Here is a 21,501-nt window from a genome sequence, read left to right on the forward strand (position 1 = left end):
AGTTGAAGTCCACCCATCTTCAAGCTTCCAAGGTTGAGAAACACTGATCTAGGTCATGGATGTTTCAGGAGGCAAAATCACTTATGGGACAACCATGACCTGGATGACTGAGAATCTTTACAGATTTCTCTTAGCTATGCAGTTGGTATGAACACCCTTGGAATGGGGTGGGGGTAGGAATGGATTTCCAGAGCGGGGGAAAATGCAGACTACAGGAACCAGGAGCACCACTCAGGTGACCCTGAGGACACAGAAAAACCTCCAAGTGGCCTCAATGACCCTCTAAAAGGATGCAAATGACCAGCTGTCTGCAAGGAATATAAATCCTTCCATTCCCCACCATTCAGTCAGAGCTGAAGAAGCTTCTTGGATGAGAAGCAAAATGTCTTCAAAAGAAAAAAACCAGAAAGTCCAGTTGCCTCCTGAAAAAGCACATCCATCTTTGAAGGTTTTGAAGAAGAGACTGGATTTGTCCGGAATGGAATAGGGAGTTGGACTAGAAGACCTCTAAAGTCTCTTCCAACCCAATTATTCTATTTTCTATGTAATATTGCACTTCAGCTATCTCCCCTCAGCATCAACTTGACTTTTAAATTAAATTTGCCTTGACAAATGACACAATAACTATCAAGAGCCTTGGTAGTACAGTAGTCTAAAGCACCCTGTTATTAAGACCAGCTGCCTGCAATTACTGCAGGTTCGAATCTCGCCAGGCTCAAGGTTGACTCAGACTTCCATCCTTTCTAAGGTAGGTAAATTGAGGACCCAGTTGTGGGGGCAATAAGCTGACTTTGTATAAATATACAAAAGGATGAAGGCTATTGCTTAGCACATTGTAAGCCGCCCTGAGTCTCCGGAGAAGGGCGGCATATAAATCAAATTAAAAAAAAATAAATAACAAAGGGGAAACCTGTTCTGCATTTCCAGCAGTAGCATCCTCATTCTGAAACCGTTTGGGCAACTATTTTTCTTTTTAAAAAGGGGAGGAAAAGTGAGAGTACAGGGATATCAATAAATGTGAAATATGCATTTGTTGGAAACAAGATGAAAAATTAAAAGCAGAGTTGGGTTTGGCTTATTCTTCTGCATCTTGCAACGTAGAGGTGAACTGAGGTCAAATCTTCTCTGAGCACAATTAATCTGGCTTTAGGTGGGGTTCACCAGAATTATTAGTAAGCGTGATGTCACTCCCTTGGATAAGCCAATCTCCCATTTCATTAAAAAAAAAAAAATTAAAAGCCTCTTAAATAAAATAAAAATATTTCCTGGATCCTTCCAGAGTTCCCAGCTGTTATTGAAGAACAAGATGCCGTCACCATGTTATTGATCAACAAACGGGCCCAAAATGCTGACTATTTCCTCTTTCCTACACACCTATATTTCCCCAACTATTTGGGGAACATTAAAAAAAAAACACAAATGCCCCCTCCCCCATGACCTTGGTCCTGGAAAACAAAACTCTGCAAAAAAAAGTTATATAAAGAAAAAAAAAAGCCAAGCATTGATAATTGGATATTTCCATGTCGGAGAAAGTTCAGATGGCTTTTTCCCATTATCCCAAGGTCGTAAAACGAATGCAGAGCAGATTCTTATTAAGCCATGGTTTGTTTTATCCTCGTTAACTGAGTAAACTATCATTGGCTGGGTTCGCACTACATGCTACCTTCAACTGGGCCCTTGATGATGCTTCAGCAGGACAGGTGAGCCTGTCAAATCTCTGGGGAACGGGCCATGTGCTTTCCCCATAAACGGAAATGTGGCCGAGGGAGGAAATCCCCACCCCTTGCTGGGCACAACCTTCTGTGCCCAACCCAGCAGAAGCGATAGAAGCTGCTCCAAAGTCCACACGCAATTAGGTGTGTCAGGTTTTCTGCCAAGCATGTGGCTTCAACAATGCCGTTTCACAATGACAGTGCGGCTTAGAGAGGTTGCTCTGGGTCCAGCTTGAGACCATCCATCTCTGCTGGCTATCACAGGTGATACGCTTGCAGGGAAATGCACAGGGGCCATTGGTTTCCAGTCATCCCAATACATTCCAGCCCAGCTTTCTCATTCCTCCTGGCCTTTTGTGAGGGATGTAAGAGAAAGCTAGAATTAATTTCCTGACAGTGAGAACAATTAACCAGTGGAACGGCTGGCCTCCAGAAGTTCCGGGTGCTCCATCTCAGAAGGTTTTCAAGAGATTGGACTGTTGTGACCTAGGCCCAAGTAGTATTACCAGACACAATCAGTCCTAAACAAACATATTTTATTAGAACAGCTGAGAATGGACGTTGTCTTACCTGAACGTCCCTTTTCTGGGCGCTGCGTACACTATCCATGCATGGGTTAATCCTTCAGTGCTTGGCAACAACTGAGTGAAAACAAAAGGCTTTTCCTCCCCTTTCCGGCCCCCAAGCCACGCCTCTGGTCCCATGATCCCCCAGTCTGAACGAAGGCGCAGCAGACAAGAATCCACACAATGAGTAACTTAAAACCTCAACTTTATTAACTTAATTTAACGTGTGAAAATGGAACTAGCGTCAGTCAGAAACAGGGGGCAGGCAGCCCTGACGGGCGGGATATGGATAGTGTACGCAGCGCCCAGAAAAGGGACGTTCAGGTAAGACAACGTCCATTTTCCTGTGCGCTGCTCCCACTATCCATGCATGGGATATACCCAAGCTTAAACTCCCTGGGTGGGAAGCTGACTGCCTCCAGAGTCCTCCTCCGTCAGGACTTTCTGCAGTACTCTGCGGCCAAATGAAGCCTCGGCCGAGCTGTACGCATCGATCTTGTAGTGGCGGATGAACGGTGTGAGGGACGACCACGTCGCAGCTCTGCAAATGTCCACGACCGAGGCTTGGGTAGCCCAGGCCGCCGTGGTGGCCGCGCTGCGGGTCGAGTGCGGTAGGATCCTGCCAGGGGTCGGTTTGGAGTTCAGGTCATACGCCAAGGCGATGCAGGCCTTGACCCATCTGCTGACCGTAGCTGCTGATACCTTCTGGCCCATGGACTTCGGGTTGAAGGATACCAGGAGTCCCTCAGTGCGGCGAAAGGGCGCGGTCCGTCGGATGTAAGTGTGGATGGCGCGTCGAACATCTAGGGTGTGCCACCTCTTTTCTCTGGGGTCACGAGGTGCGGGGCAGAAGTCCGGCAGGATGAGCTCCTGGGCTCGGTGGAACCACGAGTTGACCTTCGGGATGAAGGCTGGGTCCAGGCGTAGCGTCACCTTGGAATCGTGGAAAATGCACAAGTCTTTGCGTACTGAAAGAGCCGCTAACTCGGAGACCCTCCTTGCCGAGGTGATCGCTAGCAGGAAGGTCACTTTAAACGATAGGTGTTTAAGAGAGGTTGAGTTTAAGGGCTCGAATGGTGCCCCGGTCAGCGCCCGCAGAACTAGAGGCAAATCCCATGAGGGGTACCGGTGTACCGTGGGGGGTCGCAGGTTGGAGGCCCCATGCAGGAACCCCTTGATGCGCGGGTGGTGTGCCAGGGATTGGTACGGGGCGCATGCAATGACTGTTGATAACGCCGCGGTCTGCCTCCGAAGGGTTGCGGGAGCCAGGCCCCTGTCTAGGCCAGCTTGTAGAAAGCGTAGAATGTCCCGAATAGCAGCTGACGTGGGGTCGATATGCTGGTGGGCGCTCCAGCGACAGAACGCCTGCCACGATGACTCGTAGATGCGAGTCGTGGACGGGCGCCTGGCCGCCTGGATGGTGGCAACTACCTCGTCCGGTAGGTTGTCCTTCTTCAGGATGACCCGTTCAAATGCCACACGGCTAATTGCAGCCACTGGGGCTCTGGATGCGTGACTGCTCCCTGGCACAGAACGAGCTGCTGAGGTGGGATCACCCATGGCTGATCCACGGACAGTGCCACTAGGTCGGCGAACCATGGTCTCCGGGGCCAGTTCGGGGCTACCAGAAGTAGGTTGGCTCTTTCTGTCAGAAGTTTTCGAATGAGGCGCGGGAGCAGCGGGACTGGTGGGAACGCGTACAGGAGACCCTCGGGCCACCTGCAGCGCAGCGCATCGTGGCCCTCCGCTTGCGGCGTTGGGTAGCGCGACACGAAGCGGGGAAGCTGAGCGTTGGCCGGGGTTGCGAAGAGGTCTACCACTGGGTTTCCGAAGCGTGCCGTGAGTTCTTGAAACAGCCGAGGGTGGAGCTGCCATTCCGCTTGATCTATTGTTTCGCGGCTGAGCCAGTCCGCCCTCACATTGGTCACCCCGGAGATGTGGTCTGCTCTGATCGAGAGCAGGTGTCTCTCTGCCCAGTTGAAGAGTTCCTCGGCCTCCCGCATCAGGGAACGAGACCTTGTGCCCCCCTCCCTGTTGACGTGCGCCTTGGCCGAGATGTTGTCGGTCAGGATTAAGATGTGATGCCCCTGCACCGCCGGCTGGAGGTTGCGCAGTGCCAGTCTGATCGCCCGAAGCTCTAGGAGGTTGATGCTGCATTCCTGCTCCTGTTGCGACCACTGTCCTTGTGCGACTAGGTTGTGGAGATGGGCTCCCCACCCCCGAAGGCTGGCGTCGGTGGTGAGTGTCAGCCGGTCTGGCTCTAGGAAACTGGACCCCTTGAGGAGCGGTGACGATGTCCACCATCTGAGGGACCAGCGGACCTGGCGGGTGAGCCGTACTTCCTTCTGGGAGTTGGCCCTTCCCCTTCGCTGGAAGGGAAGGAGGAACCACTGCAGGGGCCTCGAATGTCTGCGTGCCCACGGTACGATGCCGAAGCATGATACCATCTTCCCGAGGAGGCTTGAGAGATGGATCAGGGCAACTCTCCTCCTCGTTAGGATCTGCAGGGTTAGAGTTCGGATGCTTTGGACTCTGTCTGGTGATAAGAATACCTGGCCGCTGGACGAATCTATCAGTGCCCCCAGGTGAAGTATTCTGGTGGTGGGCAGGAGTTGACTCTTCGCGAAGTTTATGGTGAAGCCGTGATCCTGGAAGGCCTTCATCACCATCTTCATGTCTCTGGAAGCCTGGTCTGGCGTGGACGACAGGACCAGAATGTCGTCCAGATAACAGAGCACCCGGATCGGGATGGCTCGGAGCCTGGCCGCCACCACCGCTACCAGCTTGGTAAAGGTGCGGGGGGCCGATGAAAGTCCGAATGGCATCGCGCGATATTGGTAATGTTGGCCCGCGTATTCGAACCTCAGGTACTGACGGTGATGCGGGTGAATCGGCACGTGCAGGTACGCCTCCTTGAGGTCGACCGATTGGAGCAAGTCGCCCTGTCTCACTCCCGCTAAGATGGACTTGAGGGAGTGCATCTTGAACCTGCGGTAGCGTACGGACAGGTTCAGGCGCTTTAGATTCAGAATGCCCCTCCAACCCCCGGAGTTCTTGGGTACCAAGAAGAGGGTTGAGTAGAATCCTGAGCCCCGCTGGCTCTGCGGGACGGGCTCTATGGCCTCGATCTCCAGGAGGTGGGCAATCTCCTGTGACATTAGGTCCCGAAGCTCCGAGGAGCGAGGGGTTGGGCAACGGACAAACCGGTGGGGCGGCTGGCCGGAGAATTCGATGGATAGACCGGAAGAGATTGTACGCCTTACCCAGGAGTCCGAGGTCGATCTGGCCCATTGTTGATGGAAGAGGATGAGCCTTCCCCCTATGGGCCCCGTGGGACTGGAGTCATTTCCCCCTTCTGGCAGGCTTAGGCCCGGCTCCACGGAAGTTGCGCTTAGGCTGCTGGTGTCGTCCTCGGTCTCGGAACTGCTGCCTGTCTTGGAATCTGTCTCCTCCCTGATAATGGGAGCGCTGTGAGGAGGACCCCCTGGGTCCGGCGCCTGCGCGAAAGGGCTGTTGGAGCGGGTAAGGAGTGTACCTGCGTTCCTGGCGCCGGTAGGTTGAGGGAAGGATCTTCCTCTTGTCTTTCCCCTCAATCAGAAGGGGTTCTAGCGTGGCGCCAAACAAATCTGGCGCTTTGTATGGGGAAGACGCCAGCTTCCACTTGGCTTTGAAGTCGGCTTTCCATGGTCGAAGCCAGAACAACCTCCTAGCGGTAAGGGTGGAGGCCAGAGCTCTTGAGGCAAACTTGGCTGAGTTCAGGGAGCTGTCGGCCGTGTATTCAGTGGCCGCTATGATCTTGTTAAGGTCCTGGTGCAGCCTAGTGTCCTCAGGCGGGAGTCTGTCCTGTAGGTGCCGGAGCCAAATGAGCGACGCTCTATTGAAGAATGACGAAGCTGTCGCGGATCTGATTGCCCAGCCTGCAGCCTGGTGTGCCTTACGGAAAGCCCCCTCCATTCTTTTTTCCTCTGCTTTGAGAGTGTCCAGCGGGTCGGTGGAGACCAGGGAAGTAGAAGATAATGCTGCCACTGGCTGGTCTACTGAGGGGAGCACAAGGAGGTCCTCCAGCTCCGGGGCTGAGCAGTAGAGTTTCTTATCCAGGCTGCTGGGTGTTGCTAGGGAGGCCGGTTGCACCCAGGGGTTCTGGATCACCTCCGTAAACAGCTGAGGGCAAGGAATATAGTCTTTCTGCGGCTTTGACGATTTGAAAAGCGCGTCATGAGGGCCCGCCGCCTGTGGGGTGGCGGAAGCGACGTCCCCTGGTACTCCGAGGTTGGTTGTGAGCCGCGCCTTATGGAGCAGGGACTTGAATAGGGCCGGGCGGAAGAGGCCTGTAAAGGCGGGGGTGTCCGGTGTCAACCCCTCGTCCTCTGACAACTCCATCTCCTCCGGTCCCTCCTCTGCTTGGTCTGATTCCTCAGACGAAGAGTCCTGCCCTCGCTGTGGGGGTGGGTGGGACTGCTGGTGATGCTGGCGCGCCTGGACCGGTGCGGCTTGCACGGGTGCCTGAGAGGCCTGCTGAAAGGTTGCCGTGAAGAAGGACGAAAGGGCAGCCGAGAACATAGCCTGAAAGTCCATTGGGGATGCCATCCCTGGGCCCCTTTGGGTCTGCTGGTCCACCCCTGAGGGCGTAGAACTTGCTTCCCTGGTGCGAGGGAGCTGTGCAGGTGATGGGGTCATTGGAGGCTCTGGGCCGACCCGGTCCGGCCTGGGCACCTCTGGGGTTCTTGGAGTTGCTGCAATGTCGGTCAGCGATGTAATTCCCAGCTCCGTCTCCCTTGGGATGACCAGTGCTGGTTCCAAGGACCCAGGCTCTCTGGGAGAAGGTCCGGTAGCAGCCTTGTGGGCCTTTTCCCACTGGCGCTCCAGCGCATTGTGTCTCCTTAAGGCATCTTTATCCCGGATGGGTAGGCAGCCTTCTGATGCAGCCCTGCTGGTTGCACTCTCATGTCTCTTTTTAGATTTCTTTTTCCCCCCTTTTGAGCTTCTGCGTGGGGGGGTTAGCTCCAATTCCATATCTGAAGATGGGGGGGAGTGAGACATGGCTGCAGGCTGTGGGATGTCCGGGCAGGCCCCTTGCCCTGTTCTTCCCAAGAGCGCTTGGGCAGCGCTGACCCTTCCCCAGCTGATTGTCCTCTCCAGCGGTGGAGTGGTGGGGGGGGGGTCTGTAGCCGGCTCCCTGTTGGTAGGGGGAGGCACAGGCTTAATCCCTTTGCCAAATATGGCGGCCCGAGGGTCCGTCAAAATGGCGCTGGCCACGTGGTGCGCTGACCCACTGTGCCAGACTCTAGCAGCGGACTAACAATGGCGGCCCGAGGGTCCGACCAAACGCCGCGCTTTCCCCCTGCTGCGAGGAGTTCTGTAGTGCAGGGGGGGCTGCTAAGGCTCTAGGCACTCCTCTCTGCCTCACGCTCCTGTAGGTCGCTCCGGTGAAGCGCGGCTGAGGAGGGAGCCCTACGGGTCGGCGCCACGTGGCCTGAGCGATCCGACCCGCTGCCCAGCTGATGAGCGCGCGACCGTTTGAATCCGGGCGGCAAAAAACGGCGCGTTGGCTGAGCGGGCGTGAGGGCTGCGAGGGAAGGCCCGCCGGTCAGCTGGAAGAGCGTCGGGGCGGCTGCAGCAGCGGCGGGAGAGAGGCTGTTTGAATTTCGCCCCCTCCCGATGGAGCAGCGTGGGTGGCTGAGCTCCGCTCCCCCCACTTCCTCTGATAGCGTTGCAGCCGCGATTGCAAGGAAAAGGAGCCCGGAACAAAACAAACTAATCAAAATAAACTAAAAACCTAGACGCCCTAAGGAAAGGGAAAGCCTGAATAACTTAAAGAAAAAGGGAAAATGAAAAGGAGAAAATCCCCACAGCTGTACAATACCTTTTCAGAAACTGTGGAGCTCCCAAAATCACTACAGTGTTTGCCAGCAACTGAGTGAAGACTGGGGGATCATGGGACCAGAGGCGTGGCTTGGGGGCCGGAAAGGGGAGGAAAAGCCTTTTGTTTTCACTCAGTTGTTGCCAAGCACTGAAGGATTAACCCATGCATGGATAGTGGGAGCAGCGCACAGGAAAATTACTTCATTCTCATCTTAATCCAAATTAATTCCAAAACAAGTCCTTCAGAAAAAGTCCTTCGGCCTTATCACAAACTTTTGTCTTCTTTGGCACCCTGCCAAAGGCTTTTCTTGGCAAAGCCCCATGAAGTTCAGAAACAAGAAACAAATGTAGCAACGTTGCTTTCCTACAAAGAGTCCAAGAGGCTCCAAGAAAGCCTCTGGGGCTTGGAGAGGGCAAAAAACGGGACTTCAAGGAATTGGGAAACGGGCCATTTCTGGCCTCCAGGAGGGCCTCCCTGGGGGGTGGGGGGTGGGAAAGGCCGTTTTCGCCCTCCCCAGGCTCCAAGAAAGCTTTTGGAGTCTGGGGAGGGTGAAAAGCAGGCCTACCAGGCCCACTGGTAATCTTTTTGCCGTCGTGTGCCAAAAGTGGGGGGAGAACAGGGAAGGGTCATGTGCACATTTCCGGGGGGGCGGGAGGTGGGGGTGGGGAGGCATTGAATGATGGGTGTGGGCATGCAGGCGCGTGACCACCCTGTGCTTTTGGCACTCGACGGCAAAAAGGTTAGCCATCACTGATATAGGTAGTCCTTGATTTACAACACTTCATTTAACGACCTTTCGAAGTCACAATGGCGCTGAAAAAAGTGACTTTCACACTTTTTTCACACTTTCTCCACAATTACAGCCATTGCATCATCCCCACGGTCACGTGATCCAAATTCAGCTGCTTGGCCACTGACTCCTCTTTATGACAGTTGCCCTGCCTGGGGGGGGGGGGTCACGCGATCAGCTTCCGCGACCTTCTGACAGGCAACGGGCAAGCCCGATTCATTTAACAACCCTGTTAGCAACAACGGCAGTGATTCCCTTAACAACCGTGGCAGGAAAGGTCGTACAACGGAGCAAAACCCACTTAGCAAATGTTTCCCTCAGCAACGGAAATTTGCGGCTGAGGCTCCATGGTGGTCAGAGCCTTGGTGGCGCAGTAGACTAAAGTGCTGTTAATTAACATCAGCTGCCTGCAATTACTGCAAGTTTGAATCTCACCAGACTCAAGGTTGACTCAGCCTTTTACCTTCTGAGGTAGGTAAAATGAGGACCCAGACTATGCTTAACGCATTGTAAGCCACCCTGAGTCTCCGGAGAAGGGTGGCATATAAATCGAACCAATAAATAAATAATAAATAAATAAATAAATAAACTGGAGGACTCCCTGTAGTCCTTCCCCTGCTCAGAGGCAGCCCTCTTTTCTTAGCCCAAAACTGGGGCTGAGATAGGGCAGGCCGGGGACCCCACCGGCTTCCCTCCCCCTTGCTCGTGAGGCCAGAGCTTGGTGGCTCAGCAGACTGATAGCATTGTGATTAACACCAGCTGCCTGCAATTAAAGTAAGATCGAATCTCGCCAGGCTCAAGGTTGACTCAGCCTTCCATCCTTTCTGAGGTAGGTAAATTGAGGACCCGGATTGTGGGGGCAATAAGATGACTTTGTATAAATATACAAAAGTATGAAGGCTATTGCTTAGCGCCTTGTAAGCCGCCCTGAGTCTCCGGAGAAGGGCGGCATAGAAATCAAATTAAAAGAAAAAAAAAAGAGCGGGGCGGGCGAGCGCAGCCGGGGGGCGGCCTTGCCAGAGACTTTCCTCCTGGCACAGCCCGGCCAGCTGCGTCAGACAAGCCGCCTCTGTCCGCCCGGCCGGCCGTCCCCTCGGCCAGAGCGCCCCCCCGCTCCCCCCGAGGCCCGCCCGGTGCCAGTCGGAGGCAGCCTCGCCCGGCCTCCCCTCCGCCGGCGCCTCCTCCTTTTCTCGGCCGCAGCCAATGGGGCCGTCGGGGCGGGGGCAGCGGGGCTCCGGCTCCCCTTCCTCCTTGCGAGGCGCCGCGGGGCGGGCAGGCGGGCGAACGAGAGCGCGCGGGGGCTGCCTGGCTGGCTCTGGCTCCGGCTCGGCCCTGCTCTATCCCTCGTTCGCTCGCTCGCTCGGCGGGCCGGATCATGCGCTGAGGCGTCCAGCAAGCGGGCACTGCGGCCGCGCCGGGCCGGCAAGATGAACTACCTGGTGAGTCTCCGCCGCGGGGGAGGCCGAGACGGCGGAGCGGCCAGCCCGGAGATGAGGGAGCCCGGCCCGGCCGCCCGGCTGGAAAAAGCCGCTCGGGTCGCCAACCTCCGCTGAGGGGAGAGAAGAGCCAGCTCGCCCGGCCAGGCTCCCTCGTCCTCTCCGGCCGCCCGCCTGACCTGCGGCGGTTGCAGTGCCGGCCCTGCGGAAGGAGCCGGACGGCCACGGAAGGTGCCCGGGAGGCTGGAGCGTTGCCGGTCCGGGCTGGACTTCGGGGCCGCTCCGCTGCTTTCGGGCCGGCGGGCGCCTTCTTTCTCCACAGTGCCGGCCGATGGAGGTCCGGCGGCTGCTCCCCAACGCCTGCAGAGGGCAAGGAGGAGGAGGCCGGGCCTGGGACGCGGCGGGGCGGCCAGGAGGCAGCTTTGGCTCCCGCCTCGGCGGGCCTTGCCGGAGCTCTCGGAGAGAGGGAGGCTGGCCACCCGGTGGGGACCGAGCCCGCGAGGCCGGCCTTTGGAAAGGGGGGGGGACCCGGAATGCGGCTCCTTCCTCTCCCAGAAAGTCCGCGGAGGGAAGCGGGGCAGCCGGGTCTCTCTCCTCCCGATCCCGATCGGGACCTGCTGGCCCGTTTTCCTTCCCCCGAGGCTGGTTGGAGACGGAGCCCGGTTGCTGCGGAGACTCGCCCGCGGCCACGGCCGGCTTCTCCAGGCTAGGGGTGGGTGTGGGTGCAGAAAGCGGAGCTCTGCCGCTGCGGGCCTGGCTACGAGGGGAGGGAGGGGGGGCTCTTGGAACCCCCACCCCCCGCCGCCGCCTCCTTTCGCCCTCCGCGGCTCTCGCTCCAGCCTGGGTCGGGATCTCGCCAGCGGAGAGGATCCGCCAGCAAAGCGCCTTCTGGATCGGTTGGTCGGTCTGAATAGGGGAGCACCTACGGTGGAAGCCCCCCCCCACAACCGCCCCGGGTTCCAGATACACCTCCCTTTGCTCCAAGCCTTGCAGTCTCTTGCACCCCTCCCCCCGCTCCTGTTGGCCAGAGGAGGGGGGGGGGCTTTCATGGCCCGAATTCTGCCGGTGGGGGGGGGTCGCCTGGTGCTGCTGTCTAGGTCAGTGTTTCTCAACCTTGGTAGCTTGAAGAGGGGTGGACTTCAGTTCATAGGATATGATAGGATAGGATAGGATAGGATAGGGGTGTGGTGTGGTGTGGAGTGGAGTGGTGGAGTAGAATAAGAGTAGAGTAGAATAGAAATAGAATAGAATAGAATAGAATAGAATAGAATAGAATAGAATAGAATAGAATAGAATAGAATAGAATAGAATAGAATAATAGGACCTTGGAGGTCTTCTAGTCCAGCCCCTTGCTCAAGCAGGAAACCCTAAACCAGTGTTTCTCAACCTTGGAAGCTTGAAGATGGGTGGACTTCAACTCCCAGAATCCCCCAGCCAGCAGTTGAAGTCCACCCATCTTCAAGCTTCCAAGGTTGAGAAACACTGGTCTAGGTAGACTCTCGACGAGCAACAACACCCCCCCCCACTTTATCCTGGGAAAACATGGCAAAAATGGCACGCTGAAGTGCTCTCCGGCAGCCCGTTCTCTCTGCGTGGCTGGAAACGTTGGCCCGTTTCAGCCACAGCCACAAAACGCTTAGCCAAGGGTTTTCCTGCTGGAGCCGCAGCCAGCCGAGAGAAGTCCTGGCTTTTGAAAGGCTCCGCCGTGATTTATACCCCCCCCCCCGGCTTCATTCACTCAAAAAGCCGAAGCCTCAGAAAGCTAAGAAACTTCAGCCTGGCGTAGTGGGTGATTCATCGGCTTAGCTTGTATGTTCCTTCCTTCGCCTTGCCTCGCATCTATTCCGTGGAACGTAATCAGTTTGGGGAATTTACCTATTTGGGAGGAGTGTAGAAGTTGTGAATAACATTTCCTAGCCTGGAGTCCATGGAGGATGGGAGGAATTTTGTCTTTCTTTCTGCCCATTCACAAGAGATGTGTGTGTGTGTCTACTGGAACGCAGCATGAATCGCTTCCTTGAGTCGGCACAAGCTGCAGTGGTGTGCTTGGCCTTAGCTGTGGTGTCTTTTTGGCTGGGCCGCATCTGTTTGTGGCTGGATGTGATTGGAGACGTTAAAAGGCCAGAGGGAAGGCAAAGCTGTGATCTCTGCAAGCACATTTAAATATCTGGGCTTTTTTCCCATGGGCATTTAATGATCTGGGAGGTTTGCGGGGCAAGGGGGTCTCCGAGGTGCTTTGACCCTGGACAAAGCCAGATTGCCGAGTTGCAAATGCCCCCTTTTCCTGCCTGTCCCCCCTGCAAGATGTGCCATAGGAGCAGTTAGCACAAACCCTTGGCTTGATTTCCCTATAGAGCTCAGGAGTGAATGAATGAATGACCTCAAAACCTGATGTGCAGTTTTTAAGTATCTCTCCAAAATGCAGTTAATAGAATAAGAGAGCTGGATGGGGCCTTGGAAGTTCAAGCAGGAGACTGTACCATTTCGGACAAATGGCTGTCCAACTTCTTCTTAAAAGCCTCCAGTGTTGGAGCATTCACAGCTTCTGGTGGCAATCTGTTTCACTGATTAATTGTTCTCACTGCCAGGAAATTTCTCCTTCGTTCCAGGTTGCTTCTTTTCTTGATTAGTTTTCAACCGTTGCTTCTCTCCTTGCCTTTTGGTGCTTTAGAGAATAGCTTGGCTCCCTCTACTTTGTGGCAGCCCCTGAGATATTGGAAGACTGCTATCATGTCACCCTGGTCCTTCTTTTCATTTCTTTTCAGTTACCATATCCTAGTTTTTAACACGGTGAAAAAGAAAATGGCTAAACTCACTGAATGCTTTTTTTCAAACTGCATTTTATTAAAATCAATTCCGACCGAAATTCAGCCAGGTTTCACTGCTTTCTCTTTTTTGAGCTCTGCTCCCTTTTTAAAAGCTTATGTCTTTCAAGGCCGAGCAAGGCCATGGAGCTGGAAAACTCTGTGTTCTCGCCTCTTTCAGCTCCAGTCCTGATAGGAGAGATTGAACACATGTGGGAGCCAGTGGGATTTTGAAGGAACAGTCGGCAGTGTTTTATGCTCCAGCACTTTGTGCTGACATCAGAGATGCTTGCAATATTTTCTAAATGCATCAGGGGTAACTCCTGTTCAAATGAATTATGGAAATTGGCAGGAAGCAGCTCCAGAGGATGGCTGCAATCGCAGCACTGGGCTAAAGTCCCTGGATTTCCACTGGGATAAAATGTAACCGGTTTTCTGTACAATGTTTCCCAGTTTCAATGAGTTTAAGCTGTGTGGACTTCAGTTCCCAGAATTCCCCAGCCAGCTATGCGCTGCTGGCTGGGGAATTCTGGGAGTTGAAGTCCGCACATCTTAAAATTGTTCAGGCTGGAAAACAGTGCCCTGCTAAACTACAGAGGTCATAGAAAGCATGCTGGCTGGGGAATTCTGGGAGTTGAAGTCCGCACATCTTAAAATTGCTGAGGCTGGGAAACCATGCTCTTCGATGAGGCCATGGTAAGATCCCGAACAGATCCATTTTGAAGCAAGCTCTCCCATGTTTCCAATACCCTGCTCGATGCTTTCTGGATCCCTGCCTTGTGAGCTGCACAATCCACAGGCAGGCTATTGCAAGCTGTCGTGCTGTATATTTGCAGAAGGAAACGAGCTCTCCGATTTGTGTGTTTGAACAACGCTGCCTGCGTCAAGACTGAAGGAGAGAGACTTGGCATCCGTTGGGCATGCTTACCTTAACTCTCTTGTAGCCAGTTGCTGGCAATGACCAGAATTAAGCCTTCAGCAATCCACTGCTGGTCATTTGACCTACCTCTCTTGGAGCTTTGGTGCCGGGCCTGGATAGAAACGGTGAGCCTTTAATTGAGAAAGACGTCTGATGGAATCAAACCCTCGCCAAGAGAGGGCTGGCTATTTTCTCTGCTTGTCTCCCGATAATTAGTGCCGATAATATGGAAAATTCAGAGGTCTGCATTTAATCGGGAAAGAGAAGGAAGGAATTTGGCGTTTCTGTACAGGTGGTCCTTGACTTAATAACCATTCGTTTAGCAATGATTCAAAGTTATTCAACAGCACTGAAAATAGAGACTCATGACTGGTCCTTACAACTTTTTTTTTTTTAATTTGATTTATATGCTGGCCTTTCTCCGGAGACTCAGGGCGGCTTACAATGCGTTAAGCAATAGCCTTCATACTTTTGTATATTTTATACAAAGTCAGCTTATTGCCTCCACAAACTGGGTCCTCAATTTACCTACCTTAGAAAGGATGGAAGGCTGAGTCAACCTTGAGCCTGGGGAGATTCGAACTTACAGTAATTGCAGGCAGCTGGATGATAATAACAGGCTATTAGTCTGCTGCGCCACCAGGCTCTTAGGACCATCGCAGCATCTCCACGATGGCATGATCAGAATTTGGACCCTTGGCAACCAGCCTGCATTTACAGTGGTTGCACTTAGATTTAGAATAACTTTATTGTTAGAACAACTTTATTGTCACTTTGGATGTACACAAATCAGCATGCATTAAAATGAAATTTCATTGCATACAGCTCTTAAAGGGTTACCACCTCCAATTTTACACTACATAAACATGCCTAAATAAATAAATAAATACAAACATTAGACACATGCCTACATATATTATATGACGCAGAGAAACGACAGTCTATTTATTTATTTATTTATTTATTTATTTATTCGAATTTCTATACCGCCCTTCTCCTTTCGGACTCAGGGCGGTGAACAGCCAGATAAAAAACATCTATACAAACATCACGGTTAAAAAATAAAGTTAAAATAATTTATAAATTTGGCCCATAATTTAAAACTTGTCAATTTAAAATAAATATTAAAATTTTAAAACTAACCCTAAAATCAGGACAGACCGGCTAACTGAAAAAAATAAGTTTTTAGGGCCCGACGAAAAATCCGGAGGTCGGAGATCACTCGTCTAGTTCGGATGTATAGTTCGGATGTATGTATGTACATGGCGAGAAAAATGAATCTTGCGAGTTTCCAAAAACTTTTCACCTTCCCAGCCAATCCAGATGCTGCCATCTTTTTTTGGGGGGGGGAAAGCATCCCAAAGTCACATAATTGCCATTTGTGAGCTTCCCAGCCTGTTTCCACCAATCAAAGTCAATGGGGGAAGCCAGCTTTGCTTAATGACCATGTGATTCATTTAATGTCTGAAGCGATTTGCTTAAGAAAATGTGGGAATAAAGGCTTTAACATTTGGTGTGACTGATTGAACAAACCACCTTGCTTAGCAATGGAAATGCTGGTCTCAGTTGTGGTCACAGGTCCTGGGGGCGGAACTGACGTCGCGACAGTACGGTGGGAGATCTTGACGCTCCAAGATCGCCGTCGATATCTTTGCCGCTGGACGGTCTGTAATACCATCCTTTCCTTCTTGATATACAGGTAGTCCTCAATTTACAGCAGTTCACTTAATGACCGTTCTAAGTTGCAATGGCACTGAAAAAAGCAACTTGTGACCGTTTTTCAAACATAACGACCGTCGCAGCATCCCCGTGGTCACGTGATCAAAATTCATACGCTTGACAATTGACTCATGGCAGTTGCAGTGCCTTGCGGTCATGCGATCAGCTTCTATGACCTTCTGACAAGCAAAGTCAATGGGGAAGCCAGATTCACTTAACAAACGTGTCACCAATTTAACAACTACAGTGATTCACTTAACAACGGTGGCAAAAAGTTCTTAAAATGGGGCAAAACTCACTTTAAAAATTTCTCACTTAGCAACATAAATGTAAGTTTTGTAACTTCGAATGGTGACTAAAGGAACTGTTGTAAATCGAGGATTACCCGTACAGGAATTAATCTGCATCAGAAAAAAATTAATAATCCTTGACAGAGGAAGGACCATCAAGTGGATTTAAAATATAAATACATCCTTATGTATATTTGCTGATATTTACTTATGTTTGATTGTTTCCTCTCTTGTTCTAAGCTCCCTAGAGTGTTGCTTCTGAAGCAAAAAATGGTATTTCCGTGTGAATTTCAGGCCCGGTTCAGTCTTTCCCCTCTCCATCTGTGTTCCAGTCTGAAGCCGGCAGTCTTAAATGAAAGGATTACAAAGACCTCCCCTTAACCTAAGATTATTTGTCACAAGGAATTTCCCAGCTTTGCTGCCTCCCGACTTTTCCATTCTCACCCTCCGTGAGTTCAAAAACTCCTGAGAGAGAATGAGGCTAACAAAATCCTGGCAACGTGAGCTTTTAAGTCAAAGCATCCTTCTGAAATTGACTGCCAGATTTGCGGTCCGGGGGAGCCTGGGGGCAATTATACGACAGGCCACGTCAAGCCGAAAAGCCGTTGTAAAATGCCAGGATGTCCACTCCATATTTGGACAGGACAGGACAAAATCAAGTTGTGTTTAAGTATAATGCAGGGCTACAAAAATCAAGAGAACTTAAACGTAGATTTTTCTGTCTCTCTTTCCTGCTTTCTAGTGGCTGTCTATAGTTAGGCAGTTCAGACCTGGTAGTCTTGGTTTAATTAAAATTTGATTTAACGCAGGGAGTGTAATTCCTTCCCATGTATTTAAATTGAAATAATGTAATGCATGGGAAGGAATTACTATTTCTGTGAAGTAGAAAGGAATTTCTATTTCTTTCAAATGGGTTAAGTTTTGGAGGCCCACTGTAGTACCGTAATGTCCAAAATTTAAAAGAGTTGCATACTTTTTTTACTGAAAGTTTGGAGGGGAGGTAAACTTTGTGGCATTAATTGGCTGGATCAGTCTAATCCACTGTTTTTCAAAGTTGGCAGCTTTAAGATGTGGGAATTCAACTCCCAGAATTCCCCATGCTGTCTGTACATTTTAAAGTTGATGAGTTTGGAAATCCGTGTCTAGTCCAAGGGTCTCCAAACTTGGCAACTTTTAAGACTTGTGGATTTCAGCTCCCAGAATTCCTCAGCCAGTGTGTGGAATTCTGGGAGCTGAAGTCCATAAGTCTTAAAGTTGCCAAGTTTGGAGGTCCCTGGTCTAGTAGAATATAGAATAGAATATAGAATAACAGAATTGGAAGGTACCTTAGAGGTCTTCTAGTCCAACCCCCTGCTTAGGCAGGAAACCTTATACCATTTCAGACAAATGGTTATCCAATCTCTTCTTAATAACTTCCAGTGTTGGAGCATTTACAGCTTCTGGAGGCAAGTTGTTCCGCTGATTAATTGTTTTAACTATCAGGAAATTTCTCCTTAGTTCTAAGTTGCTTTTCTCCTTGATTAGTTTCCATCCATTGTCTGTAGAGATTCTCAGTCATCCAGGTCTTCTTTCCATCTATTGCTTCTTGTCCTGCGTTCTGGTGCTTTGGAAAATAGTTTTGACTCCCTCTTCTTTGTGGCAACCCTTGAGATTTTGGAACACTGCTATCCTGTCTCCCCTAGTCCTTATTTTCATTAAACTAGGTAAAGGTAAAGATTACCCCACACATGCATGCTAGTTGTTTCCAACTCTGCTCATCTCCATTTCTAAGCCAAAGAGCCAGCGCTATCCGAAGATGTCTCCATGATCATATGGCCGGCATGACTCAACGCCAAAGGCTCACGGAACGCTGTTACCTTCCCACCAAACGTTCCTATTTTTCTACTTGCCTTTTTTACCTGCTTTCCAACTGCTAGGTTGGCAGAAGCTGGGACAAGGAACGGGAGCTCACTCTGTTACGCGGCACTAGGGATTGGAACTGCTGAACTGCCAACCTTTCAGTTGACAAGCTCAGCGTCTTAGCCACTGAACCACCGTGTCCCTTGTAGACATGTAAACTAAACATACCCAATTCCAGCATCCATTCTTTATATATTTTAGCCTCCAGCCCCTAATCATCTTTGTTGCTCTTCTCTGCACTCTTTCTAGACTTAGAGTCTCAACATTGTTCTGCCTTGACAGCCAGCTGGCCTTTAAACACAACCAGGTAGATTTTGAAAAAGTTACCCAAGCATCATTCCCATGTCAACACTCCTTGTGTTTAGAGCTTATTGTCTGATGTGGCCAAATTGGGTACAGGTAATCCTCGATGTACGACCTTTAGTTTAGCGATTGTTCAAAGTTATGACGGCCCTGAAAAAACTGATTTATGACTGCTCTACATTCTTAGCGCTCTCCTAGCATCCTGCAGTCATGTGATCAATATCCAGGCTCCAAGACTACCTGTCTCTTTCCATTAGTGACGTGGTCATGATACGAGACGTGGCGGATTCTTCTCAAGCAGCCTTGTTGGAAAACATTTAACCTTTTAATCGTCTTGGTTGTACATTTCCATATTTCACAAGTATAACTCGAGTTGGTACAACAACTTCTTGAAGCGTTTTATCCAGCAGTGAAATCCACTTACCTTCACTACCAGTTCAGGAACGGGAGCGCAAAGATGGTAAAAAAATGGGATGTAATGACGTCCCAGCGGGTGGGCAGAGCTTCCTGCCGCCAGCGCTACCGGTTCGGTGAGCCGGAGAGAACCGGAGGGGGAGGGGAGATTTCACCGCTGGTTTTATCCTTGTGATAGTATTATGGTTGCCATATATACCAAATTGAGGGCATGCATTGAAAAACAGCTGCTGCCATTCCAATTCGATATTGGAATATTCATTTCAAAACAGGTAGTCCTCAGCTTACAACAGATCGTTTAGTGACTGTTCAAAGTTACAACGGCACTGAAAAATGTGATTTATGACCGGTTTTTCACAGTTACAAACTTTGCAACATCTGATCATGTCAAAATTCGGTCGTTTGGCAACCGGTTCATATTTATGACCGTTGCTGTGTCCCAAGATCATGTGCTCCGCTTTTGTGACCTTCTGACAAGCAAAGTCAACGGGGAAGCCAGATTCACTTAGCAACCCGGTTACTAACTCATCAACTGCAGTGATTTGCTTCACAACTGTGGTAAGACAGGTCGTAAAAATGGGACGAAATTCACTTGTCTCACTTAACAATAGAAATTTGGGCTCAATTGTGTCGTAAGTCCAGGACCATCTGCATCTCACATATGCCTAAAGACTGGCATCAAGAAATTACACTATGTTGGATACCTCATGGAGGAAAGAGGAAATGAGGCCAGCCTTGGAAAATTTGGTGCCAAGTACTTAAGGAAGATTTTGAGATTATTAATAAATAAATTAATAAATAAATAACTTTATTGTCATTGTACGTGTCTACACAGTATACCCATACAACGAAATTCACTTAACGCCCAAAGACCAGGTCCAACACACATAACAATCCCCCAAAACACTCCCACCCACCACAATTCTCCACCCCTAAACCACCCAAACATCCACACAACAGACCAAGTAATGCTGTCCAACAGCTCACTGATGGTGGCGCTTCAGTTCATTGTTGAGTGCAATTATAGCTCTGGGATAAAAACTATTCAGAAGACATGTGGTCCGAGTTTTAATTGTTCTGTATCTTCTGCCGGAAGGCAACAGTCCAAAAAGATTGTAAGCAAGATGGGAAGAGTCTCTGAGAATATTATGCAACTTTCTCAAACAGCCAGATTCGAAGATGTCGCTGTTTGAGAATCTGTTTGAGAGATTCGGAGATTCAAAGCTTTGCTTTGCTGGCTGGAGAATTCTAGGAGTTGAAGTCCTCCAGGCTTAAAGTTGCTAAGGTTGGAGATCCCTGCTCTCTAAGAAGGTTGAGTGCAAACGCAAGGAAGGCTGGAGAATCATGGCCTTCTCCAGAAATCTCTGCTTTGGTTGTCACTGCGAGGAATTAATGCGGGAATAGGTTGGGAAGGAGATCAAAGTGTTCCTGAGCAAATGCAAAATTCACCTACCCCATAACCTTGGATACACAATTGAATATCCATACCTAGGATTACAAAGTTGTGGCTTCTATTTCAGACACGAATTCTGGATTCTGTTGAGCTCCAGCAATGGAGGAATCTGGAGGTTAAAGGAGTCTCAGACATGAAGGTGGTGGCTGCAGTTCTAGAATTGAATACCCTAAAAAAAGGAGGCAGGGCTTCTACCTCATGTTGTGGCCTCCAATTTTGATTTTTGTTTTTTTGTTTTTTTGTTTTTTTGTTTTTTTGATACACACATACAGACATAACTTTTGGGATGCATGTCCTGTGGACACCCCAAGTAATTGAAAAGAAATTTAGATCAGACAAAAGAAAGCAGATCTTTTATGTGGCATAAAGCCATCTACCCAAGTCTTTCTAACAAAGATTACTGGTTTGGGAGGCTGTCAGGAAGCCTGGCTTCATTGATGGAGGGCAGTTGGTGGAGGCTAGTGGCCTTAAGACCACCCATTTTAGTTCAAAGATGGGGCCAGCATGCCTTCAAATGCCTCTCACAAGGGAAGAATGAGGACCATGGAGGTCCATGAAGGATGAAGAGAACTGTTGGCTAGACCGAAGAAGACAAAGAGTCCCAATTGATGGGGTCTGGTACAACCCACGGGAGAAAAAAATGACAATATGAACATTGCAACATCAAAACCCAACCCATGCTTGAATCTAACCCTGTACCTAAGCGTAAATTTAGGTTGCGTGTTGCAATGCTGTAACATCCATTGGGTGATTTGCCTCCTCCTGGGAAACTCTCTGCCTCAGTTTGACGCTTTTCTTTTCTTTCCTGAGCCCCTTAGGAGATTTTGGCTAACGCTGGATCTCACTGCAGATTATTCTGACGGGTGTCTGACAAGAGAACAAGATAAAATAGTTGCCCATATTGTGTAACATGAATGCATGTCAGAGTGGCGCAGTTTTTCTTGCAGTTCCTGGGCTGCGCCTAATTTCCCTGCAGCACTTAAGGGAGGTGGGGGATGCCCGTCTCCCCAAGGCTTTCTTTCATTTTTTATTTACAAGGCTTTTGTCCAGGAAGCATGATCTTCCTTGCCTAAGCTACCTCAGCTATGTTTCATGGGGGAAGGGATGGACACTCAAGGCCGAAAGCCAAACCTTTATTCATGACTCCTACTGCAGTGTTTCTGCATGGAATGTGGAGATTTTGGAAAAAGTGCAACGAAGAGCATCAGAGATGATTAAAAGGCCTGGAGACAAAAACATACACAGAATGGCTGCAGGAATTGGGTATGGCTAGTCTAGAGAAAAGAAGGACTAGGTGGGACATGATCGCAGTATTCCGGTATTTGAGGGGCTG

General features: G+C 50.5%; 1 protein-coding gene across 1 annotated transcript in view; it reads left to right on the forward strand.

The window, feature by feature from the left end:
• The first annotated feature begins 9,973 nt into the window (after positions 1-9,973).
• The window catches only part of BCAR1 (BCAR1 scaffold protein, Cas family member), a 63,421-nt gene continuing 51,893 nt past the window's right edge, over positions 9,974-21,501 (forward strand). The window contains exon 1 of the mRNA XM_034425532.3: positions 9,974-10,370. Within this exon, the coding sequence (XP_034281423.2) occupies positions 10,359-10,370 (12 nt within the window). The 5' untranslated portion in view covers positions 9,974-10,358. The remainder of the gene's footprint in view (positions 10,371-21,501) is intronic.

Source organism: Pantherophis guttatus, chromosome 11 (genome assembly GCF_059756535.1).
Source record: "Pantherophis guttatus breed Tessera chromosome 11, ASM5975653v1, whole genome shotgun sequence".
Taxonomy (NCBI): domain Eukaryota; kingdom Metazoa; phylum Chordata; class Lepidosauria; order Squamata; family Colubridae; genus Pantherophis; species Pantherophis guttatus.